Genomic DNA, 24,501 nt, shown 5'->3' with positions numbered 1-24,501 from the left:
TTAAAGCCCTATTTGCACTTTGCAGTAGTAACATTCACTTCAATATATTTTGAAGAGGGTTAATGAGCTAGTACAGCTGTTGTCTGACTATAGATGTTCAGGTCCTTGTTCCCATGCTAATACATTTTCTTTTGAAGGGCAGTGGTGCATTGTACGGCGCACAGCGCCAGCTTTCTCTACATAAGAGTAACCTGATTCCTAAGGCAACTGTTGCCAACGACTAAACACTCTTGTTAGCTCGTTTATGACTTCAGTACCTATCTATCTTACTTAACATGTTATTGTGCTAGAGGTTTAGACCAGTATATTCCTTTTATGTTTCAATACTTCACAAGCTACAAGTTTCTGAAACAGTAGCGATAAGGAGTGCCATAAAGTTGAGTGACCTTACAGACGTTTTTGTACTAAAACTGGACTCAATTGGTTGTTGAACACGAGGAAACTACAGAAGGATACAACTACAGAATGAAACTACGTAAGCACAACTTTGGTGTGGCTTTTATGTGGTACTATCTTAGCATCAAATGTCAACTGTCAGTCAATATCTCACCTGTTTCACCTACACAGCTGCTGTGCGTCAAACTTCCACTGCCACACCTGTGTCCATTCCAAGTGCCACACCTATCCATCAGAGTCGCTACCTGATGGTCACATCTGTGACATTGCCACTGCTCTCTCCTTCTACTTTGTCTCTTACAGTTAACCAGGTAAGCTCCACATCTGAATTACCTTTCTGGTGACTATTTATCTTGCCACCACTAAGGATTTGTATTATGTAACAACTCACCAGAGTATACCTAGACTGGACCCCCTACATCCACCTCTAGTCCGTAAACGCACTGTCTGGCTGGAGACACTGGCAGTTCACCATCATAACCACCAGAGAACATTGTTCATGCAGAGAAAAGAGTACTTTAAGTAAGTCTGACTAAGCAGAGCTTATGATATTGTCAGATGCTATGGGGATTTTAGTACCTTTGATGAGTTGGTAATACCTTTTTTCCTATGCATATTTAAGGTATCACCAAGTCTGGCGTAAGCCATTCTATGGCACCAGCACTGAGAGAGAGGAGTACAGGTAGTCAATTATTTTGCACATAGTATTCCTTACTGAGTCATAATTTTGATTGATGTGATACAAACTGTAGTTATCTGTACTGATTCCCATGCCCCACCCCCACCTCTCTCTGAAACTGGCTTCTAGTGCCTTCTCCTTCCCTATCAATTATAATTATCGTTCTAATGGTTTGTAGGGGCTCTCTGGCTTGAAAAACAATCCTGTCTTCCAGGAAGGAAGTGCGGGAGCATCTCAAGAGACAGATAGAGGAGAAAAGGGCGGGGCAGAGCATGCAGATGGCCAGTAAGGCTGCAGAGGCGGAGTTTCTGCGGGAAGTAGATCGCCTAGCTCTGTCCAACGAGAGGGAGAAGAGGGTCCATCACAGCAAAGAGATGACACATTACAGAGATGAGAACAAGAGGGTACCACATGTCCAAATGTTGGCTGCGCTGTTGATCTTCAATGATATCCAAGTGAAGGCGAACATGGTCATCTATCCTTCCCTCTTCCCTGTGTGTCTGTAGCTGATGGAGCAGCGCTGGAGGGACAGGGTCTTAACTCGCTCCCTGGAGGCAATGAGGGAGAAAGAACTGCTGCACCTCAACCCTATCAACTGGAGCGGCACTCTGAAGTAGACACACAGGCTCAGATTCTGCTCTGCCACATCCTATAACACTACTGCATGTGTCAACAAATCAGGGGGGGGGGGTGTATGAGATGTCTACATTTATGGAAAAGTACAACAAAATTAAATGTCTATCCATAATGATGATGCAAATTTATTGAGTGGACGACAAATATACACAAAGTTGTCATGAAACGGAGACATGGACCATGAGAAATGTGGCAAAGGAACGTGTACGTGGTCAGCTCTCATCAGCGTGTGCTACAGTACATTCTGAGTCTGATTCTGAATGAGTCACAGATAAAAACATGGATGGATTTGGACCAATCAAGTAGCTTAAGTAGTGCAGTCAGACCTGATCAAGGAACCTGGGTCTCACGGAGCAGGGCCTACCATTAACATACTACAACAAGACCCACACGTAATAAATCATAGTTTAAAAATAAATTAAAATGCAGAAGCAGAATGGGTAACATCCTTGTCTGCTGATGTACAACATTGGATTTGTTATACCACTACAGCCACACAATTTCACTCATTCACCTGCTACGGGGCAAAGTGACTGGGCCCTGATGGGTCATGATGGGCCTTGAATCCTTACAGTGTCTAACATCTAACAGTAAATAAGAAAGAAGGGGCAACAGGCAGCTATACACTTTCATGCCAATCAGAGCATAACTGAAAGAAGATCTGAAAGATACAGGACATCATCAGCTGCTGCAGTTTCTGTTATTCATGCATTCATACCTAGAGTCGTTCTGTGCAAAAGTCCTAATGGAGACAAAAAATGAACAGTGTTTCTATATTGGACAGCAGTATCTTCTCCGCACTTTCATCCATATAGCAGCAGGGTCAGGCGCTCCACCTGTCTCTCTCCCAGCTGCACAAAAGCCTGGGTGTCAAAGTAACAGCATCCAGGAAAAACCAAGGATGCATTATAAGTGGTCACGGTCTAGATTGTGTGGAGGCAATAGACATCATATTGGAGCAAAGTTTTGCCCAGTATAAGATACAAATGCATAATAACTTAGTAACAATCAGTAGAAGTCTCCTGTGCCCCCATTCGCTCTCCTAGGACAAAGTCAGGGGCTCAAGTTTAGATCCATTATCAGTGCACACATGGTCTGTGTCTTCAATATTTTCTGAATAGCTCGTGTCTTTAGCTCTTGTACCTGGTCCTATTTTAAATAACTTAACCATTATCTGTAGTCATCTTCTTTGTATTGTCCATCGTACGAAAGGCAATGTCTCCCCACTGCGCCTCTCCTTACACCCCTCGGTCACCCAACACTAAAACCAACACCTCCTTAACTGGCCAGTAAAGCTGTAGCCATTCCAACTGAATCTGTTAATTGGCTTGCATTCCAAGTGTCTTCTATTTCCCGAATCCATGGCGTCTGATAGGCTATCGTCCCTTCAGAAATCCATCCAGCATTCGGTCGCCCTTCTCTGTCAGCCAGTAGCCGGCCATTGCAGCCACGCCCCCGATGAAGATGGCTGTGAACACCATGTCGCCCTTGGCAGCGAGCGTTGCTAGGGCACAGATAACCACGCCAAAAAACATCTGCTGTAGGACCAGGACCTCGTCATCTGTCATGTCATCAAACAGACCTTTCTCTGGACCACCTAAGGAAAGAGATTACCAAAGGTTTATTGAGGCTGCTGTTCAAAAGTTACTTAACATACATATGTGTGTGTGTGTGTGTGTGTGTAAGTTACTGGGTGGCTGGTTCTCTACACAGATGCTGTCTCGGCGGATGAAGCCATCAGCACAGTCACAATGGAAGGAGCCCTCCTCGTTTACACAGGCTTCATTCAGGCCTGGGCATGCTATGGCCCTCTCGCTACACTCATCTACGTCTGAAAGAGAGACAGAGAGGATGATGTTTACACAGAGAGGGAAAGAGATACTAAACACAAACACTGATGAACTCTCTCACCTAGGCACTTGGCTCCTTTGAGCTTGTATCCACGGGCACACTTTTTACAGCGGGCTGGTCCACTGCCCATACAGCCCACGCATGCCTGGTCACAGCCTGGGTCGGTGCAGAGCAGGGAAACACAGGGTTTACTACAAACTCTTATGAATCCCGATACATGTAACAGAACCATGTTTACTGAGAAGGCTCCTACCTCTGCACTCGTATGATCCATCTGTGTTGTGGCAGTAGGTGTTGGAGGGACATCGAGCCAGTTCTGTGCCACACTCATCAGTGTCTACATGAAAAAGGCTGATTATATTAGAAGTTACACTGAGAGAGAGAGAGAGAGAGAGAGAGAGAGAGAGAGAGAGAGAGAGAGAGAGAGAGAGAGAGAGAGAGAGAGAGAGAGACACACACATATGTACTTACCCACACACTTGTTGTCATGGAGGATCCATCCAGGTTTGCAGTCTAGACATTTGTAATCCTCGGGCCCGGTACACTTCTTGCATGAGTGGTAGCATGCTACAGTCATGACAAAAAAAAAAAAAACTTTTAGTATCGATACATCTGCATGCGACTGGCCGTCCATCAGACTGTCTGTGATTGACTACCTGCGCAGCCAGCTGTGCTGTGATTGGAGCTTTTCTCCCTGTAGTAGCCGTCGGCACAGCTCTGACACAGCTGGCCCGAGTATCCGGGGTCACAGACACAGTCACCGTCTCCAAGACGTGTTCCCTCTCCCTCGCAGCGGCCCAGACCTCCACACACTCCTCCTGGCCCAGACTGACATTCTGCAGGAGGATCAAACCCAGATATAAGCCATCCTCTCTGTACAGTGAACCTAGGGGAGATGTGTGAGGCTAAGGCTGTTTAACTACTATACATGTTTGTATAGTAGATCAACGCACAACCTTGGCATTGGGGTCCAAAGCGCCCCGGTGGACAGCAGAGTCTGAGCTCCTCTATACACAGCCACTCAAACAGGTCTGGAGCCTCCTGCTGCCTACAGGACACACAAGCAGTGGTGGTTAAGGCAGTGACGGGTGAGTTACTGGTACTTTACAGCACACACACACACACCTGTGAAACCACCATGTTTCCACCTGGTCCTCTATCTGCTCCAGCAATCGGTTACAGTCAAAGTCAGAAGTCTCACAGGCCGACTCTACAATCTCCAGCAGGCGAGTCTCACTAAAACAGAAGATATTGGGCGAGGCTCAGGAGGAGGAAAGAGCACTGTAAACCATGAGGACTGTGATCATCTGTTTCTTCTTTTAAATTCAAACAGATAACCTTCCAGATACTGTACACATACTCAATCCCCCAGGCAAGCACACGTGTATGCCTCCAACACTGGAATTAGTTCCGTATTACTCAACCTTACAACGGCACCACTGGGCTACTGCAGGTAGCTTTAATCAGCATATAATTAATGTAAGAAGCATCAGGTAACAGACCTTTGTATGAAAGCATCAGGCCCACATTGTCAATGGTAACTGACTTACACAAAGCCATGATACAATGCCTGGCATTCCATTCATCTCAGAGATGAAACATGTTGAGCCCACCCTCACCTGCGTTCATATTTAGCCAGCTTCTCCTCTTCCCAGGCAGTGTTACCACCCCCAAAGTTCTTATTGGCTGTTCTCTCCAGGCCCTAGAGGTAAGAGAAAGATCACATAATAACAGATGGTAAATGAGGAGGAAGATAAGAAACATAGAACCAGAGACAAAGAACACAATGAGTGAGAAAGTGAGACTGACCTTGAGGAAACTGTCAGTGAGTTTGCGACATGTCTGGCAGGGTGCTGTCTGTACCTGGACCACTGAGAGCACTGAGAAAAGCACCAGGGCTGGGAGCAGGGGCCACGAGCACCACATGGCGCTGCACACAGCTAGGATAGACAAACAGCAGGGAGACAGGAAATAAGTACTGATGATACTGGATCGGACAGATGTTGAACTACATAAATACTGTAGACAGGTTCTAGTCCTTTGATGAAACAGGGAAACCAAAATCCAAGTGTTATGAGTTGTTCACAGGATTATTTTGTTCTTTACAGAATATTATTATTACTCATTATTAGATATATTATTAGTAGTATTTGAATATTGTAGGCATTTTGAGTAGGCCTAATGTGATCTCAAATCCATGTTTCTCAACCTTGACAGCGATCATGTGTGTCGCCAAGGGGGACGTCCTGACCTGATTAGAGGCTAACACTATCATCAGCATCATCAAACTAGACAGTAGCTATAGCTCTAACTCTGCGAAGATGGCAAGCTGCGTGCATGCTAACGTCAAATTAACTTCACATGTCAAATGAGAGCTTATAAAATCATAGAAATTGACCGTTATCAGTTACTTCAAGTATTTTACATAGACAACTCGCCGGCTAGCTAGCCCACAGAGCTTTCATTTTAGCTAGCTACAAGTACTAGGCTGTACTGTGGGCTAGCTAGATAGCAAGCCTAGCTTCATCGCTGATCCTACCTGCAGTTTGAGAGACAGACTCGCACGTTATCAAGCTTCCTCTGCGACGTCTGACTAAAACACTGCTAGCTAGCGATGCTGTTTTCTGGATTATATTATTGCCTGGTGCTGTTCGTTGACTCGTGCGCAGCTAGCTAACCTTCATAAATAGTTAGCTAGCTAGCTGCTCATAAAAGGGAGTGCTAATGATAACTCCCCCTTCGGTCCCCCTTCACATCTGCTATTTTCGCATCCCAGCTGCATGGATAGAAACGGCCAAACCCCATTGTGATTTCGTTCGAGACCCAATCATGATCCGCCGAGTACTAAAAGAGGCGTGTCTGCTACTGTGAACATGCCAAGGATGAATGGCAGGTGCACTCAACGTGTTACAGTAAATTAAGGTTACAGCTTGTGTCAAGATACCTACCAAAAGTTGAAGGTTTGCTTACATTCTCTGATAGAAATATTTTGTGATAGTTTTGGACATTGGCTTTGGGGGTTAAAATACACATGAAATTCAGGCAATGACTAGATCGCCATTTGTTTTTGCTTGTTTTATTATGTCATCCCAAAACAAAAGGAGGTTTTGTTTTAGTTTATTAAAAAAGCCCTGTGAATATGCACATCAACATTTCCAAAAAATACTAAATGGAAACATAGAAAAATGCATAGAAAAAAATAAGGATCTGGACATTGAAGTCGAACAGTAGCTACATTTATCTACATCCCATATTACAAACACAAGCATGTACAATCCCATAGCACACACACTCAGAACACACTCTGCTGATTTACAATATGTTACATGTATACATGTCAAGTTAATATGGCAAAAAATTACATCACTTCACATAAGGCAAAACATATAACCACACCCATGAGCAAAAATGTATGTTGTAAGAAGGTAAGCTTATCGACCATATTCTGATATAGTTAACACTACACATTTAGAGTTAGAAATACAATAAAGTGTGAAGTAGTAGTTTACGAAAGTAACTTTCTCCTTTTCAAGCCTATTATGAAACATGATGAAACATAACTTTACATAACCCATAGTATTTGGGGTAATAAGTTCTTGAAACCAAATAGTTTTACAGTAGTGCTACAATGGTCACAGCTGTCCTCATATGCTAGGCTTCTGACGGCTCCACAGCCTCTCCTGCCCTGTCAAACCCAGTCTAAGCCAACGGTCTTGGAACATGTATCGGGGCTGGATGGTGGGGTGGAGGGAAGAGACAGCGATGGCTGCAGGGGTACAGTTTCCCAAAGGTCCTCCACCTCTGTTCCAACACAGTCTTGGGACACGCCTGCTAGCCGAAACACAGTGGACTCACCAGTAAAGCCCCTCAGTCCTCCTGCCAGGGCCCTTGAGGCAGCCCTCAGCCCCCCAGCACGTCGCCTTCGCCCAGACACAGTAGCTCCACGCCCTCGTATGGCCAGTTCAGTCAGAAAGCCCAGGCTCTGGGAGGGCAGACTGAAGAGGGGGAGCCCGCGAAAGAGTTCAGGCAAGGGCCTGCTACCCCCAGCCAGCTGGGGAGGCAGAGACTCCAACTGCACCAAAGCAAAGCGCTCACCAGCACGACCCTGCAGGTAGTCTGCTAGTATGCAGCTAAACGAGGCACTGAAGACATCTGAATACGATGGGGCAGGACAATCCCCATCTGCTTCTCCCTCTTCCATCCCTTTGGGAGAATCCCTACCCCAGCCCCGGTGGCCCCAGTCCTCAGCCCTGTCCCATGATGTCTTGGTCAGCACTAGGATCACCTTGCCCCCTTGTCTCTGCAGACGGTCCAGCCGGGAGTGAAGCCAGGGTACAGGGCCCAAGACACCAAGTTCAGCCTGACTCCACAGGTCTAAAGATACACTTAAGCCCAGAGCTTGAAGGGACGTGCCCAGGCGACCTACCAGCCCTGATAAAGCTGGGTCCTCATCAGGGAGGTACAGCAGCACCACATGACCCCCTCCTACTGCACCTGAGACAGAGATAGGGAGAGATGCAGCCAGGAATTGATAGATGCCACAAAAAAAATATATATACAGTACATATCACCCTATAGAATGTAGGAAGTGAACTGCAAAAGTAAAAACAAGTAATAGACCAATTATTTTTTGCAAACCTTTTATGTCATCCTCTTTCAACCACCTCCACAAATATCCTAGAGGGATAAGAATGAATACAATCACAACACAATACAATGTGTGTGAGATCTAAGTGTTATTACAGAGAAAACGAGTTCCGAGGCTGACTACTGTATGTTTTGTACTCAGTAGATGATTAACAAACCTTTCAGGACACCCTGTATGACAAAGGCTGCTGGAATGCTCAGACAGATGAACAACAGACCAAAAAGCAAAGGCATAGTCCATCGTCCACGGGTTCCTGGACAACACAGATAAATAGTTGAGACTGCACCTGTAAAAAAGCTGTAATAACTGAAATACTGTAATCTTTCTTTGTCGTTATTATTTCGGCCAACAATCCTTTCAGCTAATGGAACACCAGCTAATGTGTGGTGCTTGATTCAGTAGATATACAGGGGGTTAACCAAAGACAGCTAGGACACACATTTAAACATAGAATTGAAATCTGAAAGATTCTTACTTGCAAATGGACACACTGGCTCCAGGTCAGAATCCATTCCCTGCACTTTCACCTTGACAAAAGAGCCCACATGTTCTCTATAAATACAGCAGTTTTTTTAAATCAATTTTACTTCATTACCAACCTACACCTCTAGAGAAAGTGACTTACCTGTACACAGAGAGCAGGATCGGGGATCACATTAAGGAACTCTCCCCATTTCTGTCCAAATAAAACCCACAAACAATTAGACACAGTCTCAGAAATCATCCTCTAAATGTATAAAGTATGGAAAGGTTTAGGTCAAAGCCAAGCTAATGTGAGATCAGGAACCAAAGAACAACCTCTACTGAAGGTCTCACATTAACCATAACTCCACACAGTCATTACCCAGTGTCCATAGAGAGTGGCAATCCAGCCATCACTGGACTGGTTATTCAGTTTTTGTCTGGAACCCTCCACCTCCACACACTGGCCTGCCACCACATCTGTCCTGCACAGCCAGAGTTCCCCCTTTAGTCTACAGGGAGCAGTCAGGTTCCATTGAAGAGCTTTGCCATTGCCCTCCCTCGTCTGTGCCTCCACCACAGACACAGACACGTTATCCCGCATTCTTCTGAAGATTTCTGAACCAAAATAATTATTCTGCCATTACAAAGTGCCTAGCAGGACATAAATGCAATATAAGGTAGCCTACACTTTGCTTTTGTTGTAATGTGACTACCCAATTTTTATTTGTGTTATGCCACAAACCCTAAGTCAGACAAATGGTGTCCTACCTTGGTGGTTAAGGAAGGGGCAGACCATGTTGTGAAGTTCCTTTCCTTTCCACCTGACCTGACACAGAGAAAGTTAGATGTAAGAAAATGTTATACTTCTGTACTGTGTATACTGTCCTGTTTACTTCACATCCTCAATGCATTACAAATGCTACACACACGCTATGCACACAAGCTGTGTGCGTTTGGAAAAAGTGGGTGGGGATTGGAGGAGTTGGCAAGTGAAAGATTTATAGTACCGTGTATAGTAAGCGTGACTCATTAAATACACAAAGGGATCATTCTTGCATTCAGTTTCATATTCTAATATTTTTGAGAATCAAATTTACCCGAAAACACAAGCAAGGTGCAATAGAAGTCAGAGGAATAGCCATCTCCCTCTGGTCTTTGTGCTGAAAAAAGTAGAGAACTCAATTGCATGATTCACAACAGTACAAGGATTTGGAGTTTGTGAGCAGAAAATTGCTGAAGTTCTTTGGAATTTACTCACCCAATTCTGTTTTCTGCAAACTCCACCCACTCCTGTCCCAAACATCTGGCACATCACCATCTCCTTGGTCTGTGTCAGACTAGAGTTGTCCAATTGGAGCAGAACCACACCTTTCCTCAGGTCAGTCACAGCTTGAAGCTTGGGCACTAAGAATTGTTGTCATATGTGAATCACCAGGCAGGACACATAAAGTGTGCAAATCAGCAGAATCAGCAATCAAAAAATATTTTACTTACCATCACACTCTTCAACTGAAACATACAGGTCAGGGGAACAAACTAAGAGACAAACAAGCAGACAAGATTTTTGATTAATCATCCTACCCAAAAAAGATGAGAATAATGTATATCTTTACTGTATCTGTATCTTTACTGTACCTTCTTGTAATGATGGGATGGTAATGGTGCTCGCTATATTGAGCAGTGTGACGAGGACTGGGCTGCCAAACCTTGCCTTAGCCAGGAAGGACAGCCACATCTGGAGTCACACACATAGAAACACCACATACATAGACAAGACACAGAAAACAAAGACAACATCACATTTACACCAGCTTAACATTCTTCTGGAGCAACGCCCACGTGTGTTTTATGATATTGAGGATAATATGTGATGATATTGTCAGATTAACATAAAACAGTAACATGCAATCGTCTGTCCCAGAGATAAGTGGTTGTAGGAGGATATAAGGCTAGGTACCTCAAATAAGAATGGCTCACTCCGTGCAGAGTGACAGCATCTGAACCTCACTTCCGTACATCGAGGCTGGAAGTTAGGGAAGCTATAACACACTTCTGAAATACAAAGAGAGGAGCAGAATAGATTGTTAGCAGAGTTTATTAGTGGCTGTGCCAAAGACACAGTCATATTCAACTCAGTAGAGCATGTGTTTTCTTGCCTGTTGGGATGCCTGTCACCTCCCTACTACTCCCTTGTACTACCAACTTATCCAGGTTCCTGTACTCTCCATAGTCACCAGACACCTCCTCGTCCACATGCTGACCTGTGACAGTGCAAATTCACCAGCATCAGTCCATGTTCCTACCTCACTTTAACATTGCCAAATTGGCATGTAATTCCTCTCTGTGGCTTGGTACCTTGGGCTGAGAGGTAGAGCTGAATACGCAAGCACAGTTTGCAGTCTATTCTGTTTGTACAACATAGAAACAGTTTGAGGTCTAGTCGGCTGATGTTTACAGGACCCTCCTCAAACGGAACGACCGCAGCTAGAGTACAAGAATGACAAGAGAGAAAGAGAGTGAAAGAAGAAAGCCATTGGCAATTGGAAATTCTATAGCATTTCTTCATTTTATAAACTCTCAACAGCCCTCATTAAGTAATTTGAGGGCTTACCTTTTTGACTGCAGTCAGTCAACCCCTGAGGGGAAAAAAACAGAAAGGCTGTGTAACATACCAGCTTGGTGAACATTGATAAACTGTACTGTGAAAAAAACATTATACGTATAACAAACAAACATTATATTTAAGATTCCTGATTTGTAATCAAATAATAACACGTCTTATTGACATTGGGGTATTTCAATTGGGCCAATATGGTATTTCTGATCAGTACTACAGTGTGTAAAGAAGTTAAATAAATCTTGCCCTAGTACCTTTAGGGACAGAGAACTACTGTGAAAACAGAGCCCTAAAGCCTTGGAGTTTGGTGTCATGTTCGAGTCTGCTAGTGAATTAGTAATAATGCTGTTGTGTTGCAGTACGTGTTGTCCGTGAGCATATTTATTAAAACGTACACTTATAGGTAAAGTGGGTCAGTATTTGATTCTCAAAGTGTGTTAAGAGATAGAACACAAACTAACAATTTCAATTTTATATCTTTGTAACCTTTTGCATAATGGTAAGAAAGCAAATTCTAGTGTTTCAAAAAAACAAACACACACCTACACATAAATACAATGCATACACACAGAGATAAAACAAATTATTTACTTCAATTGACAGTAGGCTATGTGATAATAAAGCTTATTCCACCAGTAATCATTATTATGGATTGATTAATGATCCAGGATTTCCTCAAACTCATCATACTCCTCATAGCCACATCTTTTTTACACGAAGTACAATACTAGTTTTACCTTGCTGCATGTAGTTTGCTGTGCTGGTTCAGGGTCGATTATTTGAAGTATTGTTGCTGTTATAGAGCATATCAACGGAAATAGAAAATAAATTAGACGAACTTGGTGATCCATTCCCAATAAAGTCCACTGTTTGGTCGGGACCTCCTTGAAAGAGCTGTCCAAATTCCCAAATCAAGGACTATTACCAAAAAGCACTACATAGCCTACAGTGTAATTTACTGTATAAGATTAACCTAACTTTTAAAAGAAAATGAGAGAGAAGAGATCATTCTAGGCGATTGGGAGTGCATGGTTGTCATGAACCCAGCGGAATACGACTTCCAGTAAAGTGTTCTTCTGTCATGGGTGGTGCGATAGCGTTCCAAATAAAGGTGACTGAGTGATAGTCAGTTTTGTGATTGACAGGTTGTAGCCTATGGGCGATGGATGAGGGCGGAATTTCCATCGTCATGCCGCAATCAAAACGTTCGTGCGAAAAACACCTTGTGTTTACTTTTGTTAGAAGTGAGGCACTTTTAATCTAAACGCTGTTGTTAGCAAGCGTTATTTGAACTTCTTAACGCATCGCCTCGCCTTGTTTCATTGTTCACACCAAATGCGGCATAACATTGCCGTAGGGCACTTTGACGCATATCGCAAGTGAATCAACGCAGAGAATTATCTAGGGTGTTGACTTGTTTAGTCCAAATATGCTGCTTTACAGTTTTCTCTTGTTCAACCATGTGATAAATGACATGCTCTCTCTGTCAATGTCAATAGCACACGAACACCACAAAACGCATGACAACCACTCGCGTTCTCTGGTTATAGTGGCGAAATTGTGAACAGGCCCTAATCGCTATTAGAACCTACTAGTAGGCCTACTATATTTATATATTGTATTTAGTACTAGTACCTTGTTATGAAGTATAAATAATGTAGTCTATTGTCTTCTCCTACTGCATAACCTTTTTGTAATAACTTAAAACTACCAGATTTCAAATGTGCAGGCCTAGGCTATTTGTAAAACAAATCTGTCAGTGTAATTATGTGATCTGTCTGATGATTCAATTGCCAACATTGCTTCAACTGCATGTTTTAATAAGAGAGACCAAGGTTGGGGAATGCTGATTGCGTAAACGAAGCCTTCCTGGCAGTTGACTGAGGAATGTCTATAAGGAAGGTTATGTAGCCATAGCAGATCAGCTAAGAATATTGATTAACAACTGACAACATGTCTGTTTATTGAGATATCATCTCGCACGAGATGGATGGAGCAGAAAAGGGATTACACTGCGCACAGTATAACCATTTGAAGGAAGTTGTATTGTTGTTTCTGGGATATCTACTATCTAATTATGTCCTTAGCACACACCAATTTTTAAAATAATAATCAGTTTGCTTTTTAGATATTTATATAAAATATTTTTTAATCATTCAAGTGAAAACAAGATTGTATTCATGATTACACATTATTTTCAAGATTGTTATCAAATATCAAATACATAAAAACTTTCAAAAGAGAACATAAAAAAGGGTAGGTAACGTAGTTGTACAATGTAAAAAATCGTTAAATGGGGTATGAAGCATAGCACGTCTGTAATTCAGCTGCACATAATTTACTTTAAATACCAATGTCAACCCATGAACTTGAACCAGATACAATTACATATCTTGGTGACACCACTGATAAATCATTTGTCTGTGTAGTGGAACCTTTACTAAAGAGGTTCCAAACAGAACTGATTGTGTGTCCCTTAGTGCCCACAAGATGATTTATACAAAAACATTCTTGATCACACAGTTTTAAATGTCTTGCTTCACAAGTACAAACTGTCCTTTTTTCAGATGCTTTGCATTTCAACTACAGTTAGAGCAAGTGGGTGGGATCTGTGAGTCGTATTTCATCAGAGGAAACCCCACAGGTCTCCTTAATGTCTGGATCTTCAGGATAACAGTAATAATGGGGACAGTTGATGATTTAAATAATACTGACTCCACTGGAATGAGGTAAACAACTGGGTTTGATACAGTAACGCTGTATAAACTTCACCACCATTTATACTACAATCCTTTGAGAGGGCGAATCAATACAGACACAATCAAAGTAAAACTACAACCTAATATGGAATTAAAATGAGAAGTCTGATATGATAGAAACTGTATGATGTGGACACAACACAGGCTGGTCTCACTTGTTCCACAGTGGTGCAAAACATCATCGGGGAGCTCTGCACCACACACCACAATTTATATACAAGTAAGTAATAAATCAGTACTAAAACCAGCATTTCCAGTACAGAGCCGTTCACTAGTTTTAAGCCAACTAAAAAAGTTGTTGACTTCTGTCCTTTTAAGCATGGTTCTATTACTTCCTGTAATAAGTCAGCAGTATTAACATGGCAGGCCCTGTTCAGCTGTGGCTACAGGTGAGGAAACACACTAAGGGTATTCATAAATCCAACTGATCCAACTGTCACCTGTAGTCAAAACAAGTATTTATCAGTAGTCAGATTTGATGAATACTGCCTATTGACAGAGTAGCTCTGCATCATGTTACATTGAAGATAAGAGTCTGTCCCAACATCATGAGAAACCTGACACTCCAGCTCTTTTCGCCACGTGATTCCACTGATACCCCCTTTCCACCAAAGTGAACCGGGAGCTATGTTCGGAGCTGGTGCTAGAGCCAGTTCAGAGCTGGTTCAAGAACGGAGCCTTCTAAGAACCGGTTTGCTTTTCCACTGGCAAGAGAGCCACCACAGAGCCACGTAATTACGTCACTGCATACGTCTCATCTTTCCCAGCAACGCTAGCTGCAGCGCCAAACACAAAGCAGAGCCCGTCTAAAGGCTGTTTGTTTATCAATCCGAAGTACGCAAGGTTGAAATGCGTGTTTTCTTGGCTATTGCGCAATACCCTGGACTCGCAGCAGTATGCCAACACTGGCATTATCAGAGCAACATTTTATCAACTTTTGCTTTATAGTGCTTGTGTATTACATTTGTGTTAAATATAGGCTCAATAGCTCATAACATTTGTGTTTGTCATTTCACTCATTTGATAGGATTATGATAAAACGCAGTACCGTTTAGCTGAAATATGAATTGTCAAAGGCTGTCAAAGGATTCTGTTCGTCTTGTTGGTCACGGTAACCCCACCCCAAGTGGTTCTTACTTGGTTCCCAATCTAGTCCAGCTCCGAAGTGGTGCTATTTGCGAACCACGTACGAACCAGAACCACTTTTCCGGTTCTCTGTCGAAAGAGAAACAACTGGTTCCCTATTAAGCACCGGCTCACCCAAAATGCGTTGGTGGAAAAGGGGTATGAGAAACTCTTTCTCTGACATCACTTTCTGTGAAAATTCCTTTCCTGGCTTATTTATCGTCTTTGAGCACGTCTGTTGCTGTGGCTGCCAAGCAGTGAGCCTTTGAGAAAGTCGCCGTGCCAACCAGAATGACAGTGTTTTAGAAAGGAGTCTAGGCCAGCACTGACTTTTATGAGTAGTGCCTGTAGTCTCATCTGCCACCCCTACCAACTCCTGAATCAGTCCTCCAAAGTCCTGAGGAAGGCAGTATCGCGGGATGCCTCTGAGATCCTTCGGGATTTCCCTGGCATGACAGAAGCCTTGAAAATAGACGAGAATGCAGCCGTGGTGCTTGCCTCCCTTCTGCATGGCCCCCTGCAGGTAGGACAGGGCTGCCCTGAACACAGGTCCTGTCACGGGGGATGGCTCCTTCGGTGTCCCCTCCTTGCTCATACTCGCTCCTATCTTCCCCTCTCTCTTCTCCACTTCTGTTGTCTCCCTTTTCCAGCAATTGTAGGATGTATTAGCCTCAGGGCTCCAAGTGATCAGCACCTTTCCTCCAGCTGCCTGGACTGCTTCCCACTGCCCATAAAGCCAGGGTAGAGGACCCAGCTCTGTCACCCCAGCCTCAGCCCCAGTCCCAATCTCATTCTGTCTCCCTCCAGAGCTGTGGGCCCACAGAGCCATCCTTACTGCTGCACAGAGCTCCCCCTGTAGGATGGATGCAAGAGCGCAGACGGCAGACACATGATCAGCCTGCTCTGAGGAGCACACCAGCAACACTGGTCTCTGGATGGACAGCCAGCCTGCATTGGGGGGGGGGGGGGTGACAGAGAGGGAACAAGAGAATGAGAGACAGATATTATGGGGTAGGAAAAGAAGGGGGAATAAATATAGAATAAATAGATACGTAGAAAGAATAGGAATACAAATATTATACACATACATAGCACATATCGTACTTGTACAATGTTATTACGATGTGAGAGTGTAAACATAGTGCCCACACATGCATGTGCACTTACGCACACATGATGTCTTGAAACTGACCTGCAACTCTTGTCTTGGTCATATAGTAAACACATCGTCCCAGCATTGCCATGGTGACCAGAAGTGTCAGGGTTGCCACAACAAGGAGACCATATCTTCTATGGGAATCTGGGGGCATACATGCCATTAGCTTACGATGGAAAGGGGTGTGTGTCTGGTTCCTGTGTGTGTACTGTCTGTGTGTCATCTGTGTAGTGGAGTACTTTGGTTAACTCACAATCAGTGCATAAAATTCTTCTCCCAAGCTGAGCAGGATCTGATTTCCACACCTATAGAGATGAAGAGACCATGAGATGGTTAATGGGAAAAAGGGTTAGGGAAAGAAAGGAAAAATTAGAGAACAGCCACCGTAGTGATAAAGGTTGCGTTACCTGCACACACAGGTCATCAGTCAGGAACGCAAGTGGCAGGATCATCTGTGTCTGTCTGGTGACCTCTCCCTTCAAAGCAGAAAACGGCACTCAGGAACCCATTTTCAAATCCTCAATCAACGTTTATTGTATACATACTTTGATTTGGTGTTTGTTTGCTTAATAAATGCTCGACCTGGACTGAACCTGTCCCTGGTTGTTTTGTTCTTGGGTCATACGAAGGTCAAAGCCCAAGTCAGCTCCCTGGTTACCACAACACCCACTCACTACAAAACTCACAATTTTAGCGGAATGGACAGGTCCTGTGGAGATACATCCACTTTTCTCCAAGACACAGAGCTGGGCGGAAAAAGAGGCTGGGATCTTGGTGTCGAGATACACATACAGACTCTTCCAACCAGGACCAACATATACATCCCAGCTAGAAAACCCTTAAAACAGAGAACAATGTTCAGGTAATCAGGACAACTGTGACGCATATACTGTATGTAAACAAGCACAGAATCCCCTCTGTGCCGGTCAGGAAGTCACTCACCTGCCTCAAATGGGCATTGGACATCCTTACTGCCGTAAAATGAAAACTAGGGAGAGGAGAGGTTCACTAGTGACTGAGATCAACTTACAAAATAATAACAATGTTCTAAAAACACATCCATCCTCAATCTTACCTGCACACACATCTGAGAGTGTTTGTCCACACCAGATATATTGTATTTCTGTTGGAAGAAGAAAGTAAATGCATCTACTCTCCTGGTAATTCTTCAGAATCATCTTAATCATCACATACTTACAACACAATTGTGACTCTCCTCTGTCCTTTCTAATGTTGAGTTGATGATGGGAGTGCAGAGAGCTGTGGCACCCTGGTCCCTCCAGCAGAGGGCGGAAGTAGGCTGGATGTAGGAAGGGGGACAGGGAGACTTCCAGGCCAGACTTGTGCCACCGTAGAGAGTGACTTCACTGGAGAGCCAAACATCAGTGCCTGCTGATAGTGACGTTGTTTGATAATTATACAGCACAACTAATTTCACAGCATGACTGATTGGATAGTTGATTTGATAGTGTCATAGAAAATTACTATTCTTTAAGATGTTTATAATATTCTTTGGCCTAGAACAATTATCAGAATCAGAATCAGAATGGGATTTATTCGCCATGAAAGTTTGCACAGACAAGGAATTTGCTTTGGCAGGAAGGTGCATACAATAAACATATAGGGACCTAAAATTTAAATATGTGGACTATCTATACTAAGGGTACATAAACTAGCAGTACTAAGTGGAATTAGAATTAAATAAAATATACAATAAAATAAAATAAAATATATTTTTTGGCTGAGGTTTTAACTTCTGTAAGTAATACTTAGTGTTAGTGGCCTAACACAGTATTGCTTAAGTTTCCCTTTTGCTGGTTGCCCAAACTCCAGAGATTTCTACTGACAAGTTCTTCTTTCTTGTCTTGAGCTATGTTTTTAATATTGAGCATCTGTATTAAGTTCTGCAACCCATTTACTTTTTTACTTTCTTGTTTATTGTGGAGTTTCTCTTTCTGATAGACATGAATTATTGAACTAATTATGCAACTGTCTGGAACTGTTTAAAAGAGTACTCAGATCATGACATTTTCAGAGAGCCTTTCTACTCCAGACATCATTTATGGTACTGTTTTAGAACTGCTCCTCTTTGATTTCAAGAATAAACAGATAAAGACAAATTCTTCTGACCTCAGACATTTAATCATAGAAATTCCACCACAATAGTCTGATAGTTACAGATGCTAAAATCTCTAAATCATTACACTCACCAACTAGTGAACCATTGTTAAATGGACAGTATGGGACTCGTAGTGCGTCCAGGTGTGTGTAGTAAACCTGCAGACACAGACTAGCATTATCAGGGAGGCATTTCTGAAGTCTGTGCTGTATTAGCTGTGTGATATTAGCTGTGTAGTATGAGTTGTGTGAAACCTACTTGCAAACAGACACAGGGAAGCAGGTAAGGGAATCTGAGGATGGCTGATTGGGACTTGGACGGCTCAATCTGGAGACACAGAATGGGTTCATTAGATTTTCTCTTATCATCCCTGCAAGCATAGACACAGAGGCCCACACACAGATACACCAAAAAACACAAACAGGTGTGCTTACAGTAGTGAATGACAGTGGGGAGCATTCAACTTCTGATGTTCTGTAGCACAGCATGGTGTTAACAGGCTGTCCCGTTTCCACAGTCACAGTGAAGGTTTTGGACAGCTGATCCACTGACACATTAAACATCGGTACTGGATCTGAATTTGACCGTAAAATTGTCACAGAATGAGAGAAAATTATGTTGAATATGATATTGCTTTATAGTTTTCCTTAGACAAACAGACAGACAGTGGTGAGATTGAGGTCATGTATGAACACTACAATGACAGGTGATAAAAAGAAAAGGAAGTGAAAAACAGTATGCTAGTTGAGAGTTAGTTCCTACCTGTACAAACATCCTTTACAGTGTATGAGATGGAGCCTTTTGGATTTGTACTCAAAGACACAATTATTTCCCGTTCTGCTTCATATTGTAGACAGTTGAACACCAGGTCCAACTACAGTACCAGACATACACCATTTTTAGTGTGTGTGCATGCGTGTGTGTGCATTTTTATAAAAAGATATGCTCTTACCACAATTAGCGGGCCCTCTTTAGGCATAACGATCTGTGTTTTTCCTTTGTTGCCTGAGTTATCATACCACTTAACATGATGAACAGAGAGGCAATGTGTTATTACAACTTTACTAACATATAGCTTCAAAATAAGAAAATACAAGAAATGTACCTTTAGAACTTCTCGTTTTTGTCTTTTAATGTAGATAGTCCTGGTTTTATCATCCAACACTGAGTTAATTTGCAGGGATTTATTTTGATTTGGGAAGTCTAAATGAAAGCAGAGATTAGATTAGAGAACTATGTTAGAATGGGTTATCAGATTCACTCATACTGTATCAGAAGTAGTGAGTCAGAATATGGACCGGGTGAAACTAATGTAATGTAAGTAACAAAAACCACCTGTAGCACTGATTGTGGCCAGCACCCGGACACATGGGTCCCAAGAGAAGCAAACAGTGGACAGACTCAGATGGGAGGAACTGTTTAAACTACTCACGGAACCTGCAAGACAGAGAGAATTACCATCCCTAAAGTTTGACCTAAACATTCTTCTTCTTTGGATTTATAGAACAGACCTAAAACCAAGGCAATATGGCAAATGTTGTCTGGATCTAGAATAGAATTGTATGCCTAGGTAGGTATGAGATAGTACAAGACTTTAGTTGAACTCACCATTTTGGTAATGCCTCTATAAAAGGCAGAGAAAGAAAGGAAGTATGTCATAGTGAGGCAAATAATAGTTCGACACGGCATTAATGGTTGCATGTGAGATACAGCACTGATAAATTTGTTCTAATTTCATACAAATTAGTTTCTTCTACGATCTAGATGTATTTCACAAATCCCTGCTGCAATGGTTTGAGACTTTCTTACCCCCTTGGCGGTAAGATGCATGCGACTCACGACTTCCACTGCAGTCAAGGGACGCACTAAAGACACCAATAAAACTACAAATGCTGGTTTATAATCGCAACACAGCATGATTGCGAAAACTGAGTGGTATAACTGATTTATCAACAGTAAACGTCCTTTATTGTCCCAAGTCTTCCTGGCGCAGTTCTGTCCACATCATTTTCTTACCAAACAGGAGCCGTACCGTACGCGCATATTGTTTTGGCAAATGTAGGTTAGGTAAATTGCCCACTAAAATAAATATTCCGAATATTCGTAAATCCAATCGGTTACATCAAGCCACGCTATGGGTTTCAAGAACACCAGGACAACACATTAAAAACGTTGCCTCGAAGGATAGGCTACATGATGAGAAATAGTAAATTCCCCACGAAGTAGTAGCAAACTGTATTTGCACAGACCGCAGCTCCGCCTCTTTTTAAAGAACCACCTAAAAGTTGGCTACCTTTATTCACAGAGGCCACCTCTGCACAGGTAGACAAATACATCGGCCCAATCTTCATCCAATCATCCTACTGCCAATGGGTGATGGCAATGCTGCTTTTAGACTGGCCTCTAACCTGAAAACTGCCTGGCTTGGTAGTACTTGGGGAGGCTTGTGTGCCTCCACGACCCTGAAGACTATACCGGCGGGGATTATACCCCTGGCAGGTACTACATTTACATTTACATTTATTCATTTAGCAGACGCTTTTATCCAAAGCGACTTCCAAGAGAGAGCTTTACAAAGTGCATAGGTCACTGATCCTAACAACGAGATAGCCACAAAACATTGCGAGTAGCCAAAACATGAAGCACACATTGTGAACAACCAAAATAAGTGCCAAAGGGAAGAACCATAAGAGCATGTAGTTAAACAAGTTACAATTAAACAACATGAGCTGCTATAAGTGCAAGTGTACCTGTGGGGAAAAAAGCAAGCAACAATAATAAAACAATATATCACAGCGAGTACAAAAATTTAAGTCAGTTACCACTAACCACAAGAGCAACAAGTCTCTAAGCAAGAGTCATTGTGATCCTTGAGGAAACTAACATCGGGTCAAGCGAACCATTCCTAAGTACCGTTGTACTCCCGGAACAAGTGCGTCTTGAGCCTTTTCTTGAAGGTGGAGAGACAGTCAGTGTCTCTGATGGAAGTGGGGAGTTGATTCCACCACTGGGGGGCCAGACAGGAGAAGAGCTTGTGTTGGGACCGGGCGGTCTTGAGCGGTGGGACCACCAGGCGGTTGTCTGAAGAAGACCGTAGGTGACGGGTGGGGGTGTAGGGCTGCAGGAGAGACTTGATGTAGACGGGTGCAGTCCCGTTCACTGCTCGGAAGGTCAATACCAGGGTCTTGAATCTGATACGGGCCATGATAGGTAGCCAGTGGAGAGAGATGAGGAGGTACTACCAAGCCAGGCAGTTTTCAGATTTCCTCAACTAGGATTTCTTAGGACTTTTAGTATGTTGGACACCTAGAAATAGAAATGATCTAGCTGCAAAAAAATATTTTACAATTAGTCTGTCGTAAAACGCTATTTTGCTTGGACTATAGCCAGGGTTCTAAATTAACACCCGCCAACCCGCCAAATGCGGGTTAAAATTCATTTTGGCGGGTGTTAATAAAAACTCACTAGCCAGTTTGGCCGGTGATACATGAGGCATTAGATGAATGATACATAAGGCTCTGTTCTCTGCATGGTTCTCGGTCATTTATCCCCCTGGCAGTACTTCCTAAGTTTCCCATGAACACTGTGCCGTAATGCTACGTGATAACGTTTTATACGCCCATTGGCTGAGCGCAGTTGAAGTAAAACCGGCGCGAGAAACCGTGGAAACGAACGGAGCGTCCACCAGAAAACACAAGGAAGAAGTCAAACGAAGCATAACGGATCATAGGAGGTAATAAGAGCTAGCTCGAGTAGTAAAGTAAAAAGTTAACTTAATGCGGCGGTGGTTAGGACAAACTACTGGGGGCGAGAAGAGGAACGAGGCAGGGGATGAGGATATTGATAGCACTAGAGAAACGAAGAAAAGAAAATGTAATGCCAAATGGTTGACGGGTCGGGAATGGCTTGTGTTTGACAATGAAAATGTTGTCATGTTTTGTAAGGATTGCCGCATATAGTCTACGCATAAGCAAAATTATGTTGCTTACTGACAGTCTAGTGTAATGTAAATACACTGTTCTTAATAAAGAGTATATTAGGTCAGTTTAATTAATGCCTGCTTAGGACAAAACGTTACTGTAAATGCATGGGCAGGAGTAAAGTGGGAGTCAGTAGGGAGTCAGTTGGCTGAGCGGTGAGGGAGTCGGGCTAGTAATCCGAAGGTTGCCAGTTCGATTCCCGGTCATGCCAACTGACGTTGTGTCCTTGGGCAAGGCACTTCACCCTACTTGCCTCGGGGGAATGTCCCTGTACTTACTGTAAGTCGCTCTGGATAAGAGCGTCTGCTAAATGACTACATGTAAATGTAAATCTCATCATGACGCGAATGGACGTTTTAGCCATTTACAATAAATCGTAAGAATAAACTTTTTCTATCCGTAGGTACTTTGAACTATAGGCCTAATGAATTATTAACTTGTCGTTAAATAAGAATAACAGTCGTTATATAAGTCCTATAGTAACAACTTAAACAATACTGGCCCTTCACGTATTCCAATAGGCTAACTTGTGCTTACAAAACGAAATTGTACTTGCTATTGAAATAGTTGCACATTTCATAATCCTGTAAAAGTAACATTTGTTTTTCGTTCGTTTAAATTTAAAATTGGGTTTATAAGCAGCTCTGTTTAGCTCTATATTCCCTTCGAGAGCTCAACGTTTATCTGTCATCGAATTATAGGCCGGATTTAATAGCATTGATTTAAAAAGAAAACATTGTTTTGAATGTTGTGACATTTGAGAAAACGCACACCTTTTAAGACACCATCGATACATTTTAAAACTAGTTTATTGATGTTTGACTTTTGTGTTGCTGGTTTACTTGTTGAGATGTTTTGAGAGATAAATTGACATGGATTAGTTCACACACAATAAAACAGAACATATTGCCCGGAAAGTGACTCAACTTGACACTTGGTCAAACAGCTAAATCTGGGTCAAGAATTCAATATGAGTATTGCCTAAAGCTATGGCGATGATGCACACATAATGTGCTTGTGCAAGAACTGAGGCGCCAGATAGACAAGCATGTTCCTTCCTGCTATACTAGTACTTCATCTAAGACTATGGCTACATGCCTATAGTTGGAGTCGTGGTGGGGTGGGGGTTTCAGGAAACAATGCTCAAAAAATAAATGGTGTCAGTCAACTTTTAGACAGTGAGTAAACAGAGGTGGAGGAGGAGGGTGGAGGTGTGTATGCAATCTGTGATGGTGGGAACATTTATGTAGAGCAGTTTTTTACTGTACTAAGCATCAACATGACGGACAATTTTACCCTGTAAACTAACTCAACTTGAACTGTTCTGTCTCTGTGAAACCAGACACTGCATACTGGAGTAGTTGTTTGCAGTGTTTTGTGTGTGCAAGAGAGATAAGACAATGCAGTGCTGTAAAGTTGTGAACTGGCACAAACAGTGTCAACTTTGTTCCTTATTGGTTCATGATTTCTGGTAAAGATAACTGTCAAATGTATTTTTAGGCCATTTGAGCACCACAAGCCAAGTTACATCTACTGTAGTTGCATTGTATTAGACAAACATCCCTACTGCCGATATCTCCAAAACTCAGCAACTCATACCAAAACAATCTAGATGGATATGCAGCACTACATGGTAAGAGTAAAAATATGCTATTTAGATTTTGGAGTGAACTGTTCCTGTAACTCTGTTTCATCTCAGTTTCGGTCCCTTTGAAGATATGACACAAAAGCACCAAGGTGGGCGAGCATGTACAAATCAAAGGTTGAACAATGTGTCAGACAGATGAACTGAAGTAGACCTTGGCTCTGACTCACTCCTAATGTAGGACTACTTGGTGAGACGGAACCAGTATCCCATAATCCAATTTTTTACCAGCAAGCTTCCTGCTCAAAACAAGGAAATCCACGCCTTTTTCAGAGAAAGAAAATTAAATTCAGAATCAAAAGTTCAACATCTAAGATGAGTTTTCTCCTTTATAATCTGGTCGGGTTACAAAGAAGAAATAATTGTGTGGGACACAAGCCAGGATTGTCTAGACACACTGGCTGTGTTAGGATCTGCACAATGAC

General features: G+C 42.7%; 4 protein-coding genes across 5 annotated transcripts; 1 reads left to right on the top strand and 3 right to left on the bottom strand.

Moving 5' to 3' along the window:
- Positions 1 to 38: 38 nt before the first annotated feature.
- LOC134018823 (uncharacterized) lies at positions 39 to 1,805 on the top strand. Its single transcript, XM_062459093.1, has 6 exons — positions 39 to 475; positions 568 to 707; positions 791 to 918; positions 1,019 to 1,078; positions 1,290 to 1,479; positions 1,582 to 1,805. The coding sequence occupies exons 1-6, from the start codon at positions 466 to 468 to the stop codon at positions 1,690 to 1,692; spliced, it is 639 nt and encodes a 212-aa protein (XP_062315077.1). The 5' UTR covers positions 39 to 465; the 3' UTR covers positions 1,693 to 1,805.
- Positions 1,806 to 1,820: 15 nt separating this feature from the next.
- LOC134018822 (protein disulfide isomerase Creld1) lies at positions 1,821 to 6,369 on the bottom strand. The gene is made up of 11 exons (XM_062459092.1): positions 6,102 to 6,369; positions 5,372 to 5,502; positions 5,182 to 5,264; positions 4,688 to 4,798; positions 4,519 to 4,610; positions 4,219 to 4,398; positions 4,034 to 4,129; positions 3,816 to 3,899; positions 3,623 to 3,718; positions 3,402 to 3,542; positions 1,821 to 3,308 (listed from the first exon to the last, which is right to left on the bottom strand). The coding sequence occupies exons 2-11, from the start codon at positions 5,486 to 5,488 to the stop codon at positions 3,088 to 3,090; spliced, it is 1,221 nt and encodes a 406-aa protein (XP_062315076.1). The 5' UTR covers positions 5,489 to 5,502; positions 6,102 to 6,369; the 3' UTR covers positions 1,821 to 3,087.
- Positions 6,370 to 6,663: 294 nt separating this feature from the next.
- Positions 6,664 to 12,402, bottom strand: wu:fl23c11 (interleukin-17 receptor C). The gene is made up of 16 exons (XM_062459091.1): positions 12,030 to 12,402; positions 11,287 to 11,311; positions 11,031 to 11,159; positions 10,832 to 10,936; positions 10,633 to 10,727; positions 10,311 to 10,410; positions 10,170 to 10,211; positions 9,934 to 10,079; positions 9,773 to 9,835; positions 9,444 to 9,501; positions 9,055 to 9,290; positions 8,836 to 8,886; positions 8,686 to 8,737; positions 8,368 to 8,463; positions 8,201 to 8,239; positions 6,664 to 8,056 (listed from the first exon to the last, which is right to left on the bottom strand). Exons 1-16 carry the CDS (start codon positions 12,141 to 12,143, stop codon positions 7,251 to 7,253), a joined length of 2,157 nt encoding a protein of 718 aa, XP_062315075.1. The 5' UTR covers positions 12,144 to 12,402; the 3' UTR covers positions 6,664 to 7,250.
- Positions 12,403 to 13,393: 991 nt separating this feature from the next.
- LOC134018818 (interleukin-17 receptor E) lies at positions 13,394 to 20,648 on the bottom strand. 2 transcript variants are annotated; one of them, XM_062459087.1, is made up of 17 exons: positions 20,261 to 20,648; positions 20,060 to 20,075; positions 19,787 to 19,888; positions 19,557 to 19,654; positions 19,404 to 19,472; positions 19,214 to 19,325; positions 18,886 to 19,025; positions 18,710 to 18,778; positions 18,543 to 18,609; positions 17,531 to 17,724; positions 17,408 to 17,455; positions 17,275 to 17,320; positions 17,019 to 17,170; positions 16,740 to 16,808; positions 16,586 to 16,637; positions 16,369 to 16,476; positions 13,394 to 16,124 (listed from the first exon to the last, which is right to left on the bottom strand). In XM_062459087.1, exons 1-17 carry the CDS (start codon positions 20,366 to 20,368, stop codon positions 15,223 to 15,225), a joined length of 2,352 nt encoding a protein of 783 aa, XP_062315071.1. In that variant the 5' UTR covers positions 20,369 to 20,648; the 3' UTR covers positions 13,394 to 15,222. The 2 variants fall into 2 exon arrangements, with proteins under 2 accessions (XP_062315071.1, XP_062315072.1); XM_062459088.1 differs by having other exon boundaries at positions 17,531 to 17,721.
- Between the last annotated feature and the right edge of the window lie 3,853 nt (positions 20,649 to 24,501).

This window comes from Osmerus eperlanus, chromosome 4 (assembly GCF_963692335.1).
Source record: "Osmerus eperlanus chromosome 4, fOsmEpe2.1, whole genome shotgun sequence".
NCBI classification, from domain to species: domain Eukaryota; kingdom Metazoa; phylum Chordata; class Actinopteri; order Osmeriformes; family Osmeridae; genus Osmerus; species Osmerus eperlanus.
The sequence above is the reverse complement of the archived record's forward strand: the minus strand, read 5'-3'. Positions and strand labels throughout refer to the sequence as shown.

Bases quoted from the DNA above. Each gene is read 5' to 3' on its own strand.
- LOC134018823 (XM_062459093.1), top strand. The intron at 708-790 runs GTAAGCTCCACA...ACAACTCACCAG, and splicing joins TGTCTCTTACAGTTAACCAG to AGTATACCTAGACTGGACCC. The intron at 1,079-1,289 runs GTAGTCAATTAT...CCTGTCTTCCAG, and splicing joins ACTGAGAGAGAGGAGTACAG to GAAGGAAGTGCGGGAGCATC.
- LOC134018822 (XM_062459092.1), bottom strand. From the start codon at position 5,488: ATGTGGTGCTCGTGGCCCCTGCTCCCAGCCCTGGTGCTTTTCTCAGTG. The intron at 5,265-5,371 runs GTCAGTCTCACT...TCTTACCTCTAG, and splicing joins TCACTGACAGTTTCCTCAAG to GGCCTGGAGAGAACAGCCAA. The intron at 3,719-3,815 runs GTAGGAGCCTTC...GCACCGACCCAG, and splicing joins TGGATCATACGAGTGCAGAG to GCTGTGACCAGGCATGCGTG.
- LOC134018818 (XM_062459087.1), bottom strand. From the start codon at position 20,368: ATGCTGTGTTGCGATTATAAACCAGCATTTGTAGTTTTATTGGTGTCT. The intron at 19,326-19,403 runs GTAAGAGCATAT...CTGGTACTGTAG, and splicing joins AAGAGGGCCCGCTAATTGTG to TTGGACCTGGTGTTCAACTG. The intron at 18,610-18,709 runs GTAGGTTTCACA...CTGTGTCTGCAG, and splicing joins TTCCCTGTGTCTGTTTGCAA to GTTTACTACACACACCTGGA.
- wu:fl23c11 (XM_062459091.1), bottom strand. From the start codon at position 12,143: ATGGATCACCAAGTTCGTCTAATTTATTTTCTATTTCCGTTGATATGC. The intron at 11,312-12,029 runs GTAAAACTAGTA...TTTTCCCCTCAG, and splicing joins AGCAAACTACATGCAGCAAG to GGGTTGACTGACTGCAGTCA. The intron at 9,836-9,933 runs GTGAGTAAATTC...TACTTTTTTCAG, and splicing joins TTTGCAGAAAACAGAATTGG to CACAAAGACCAGAGGGAGAT.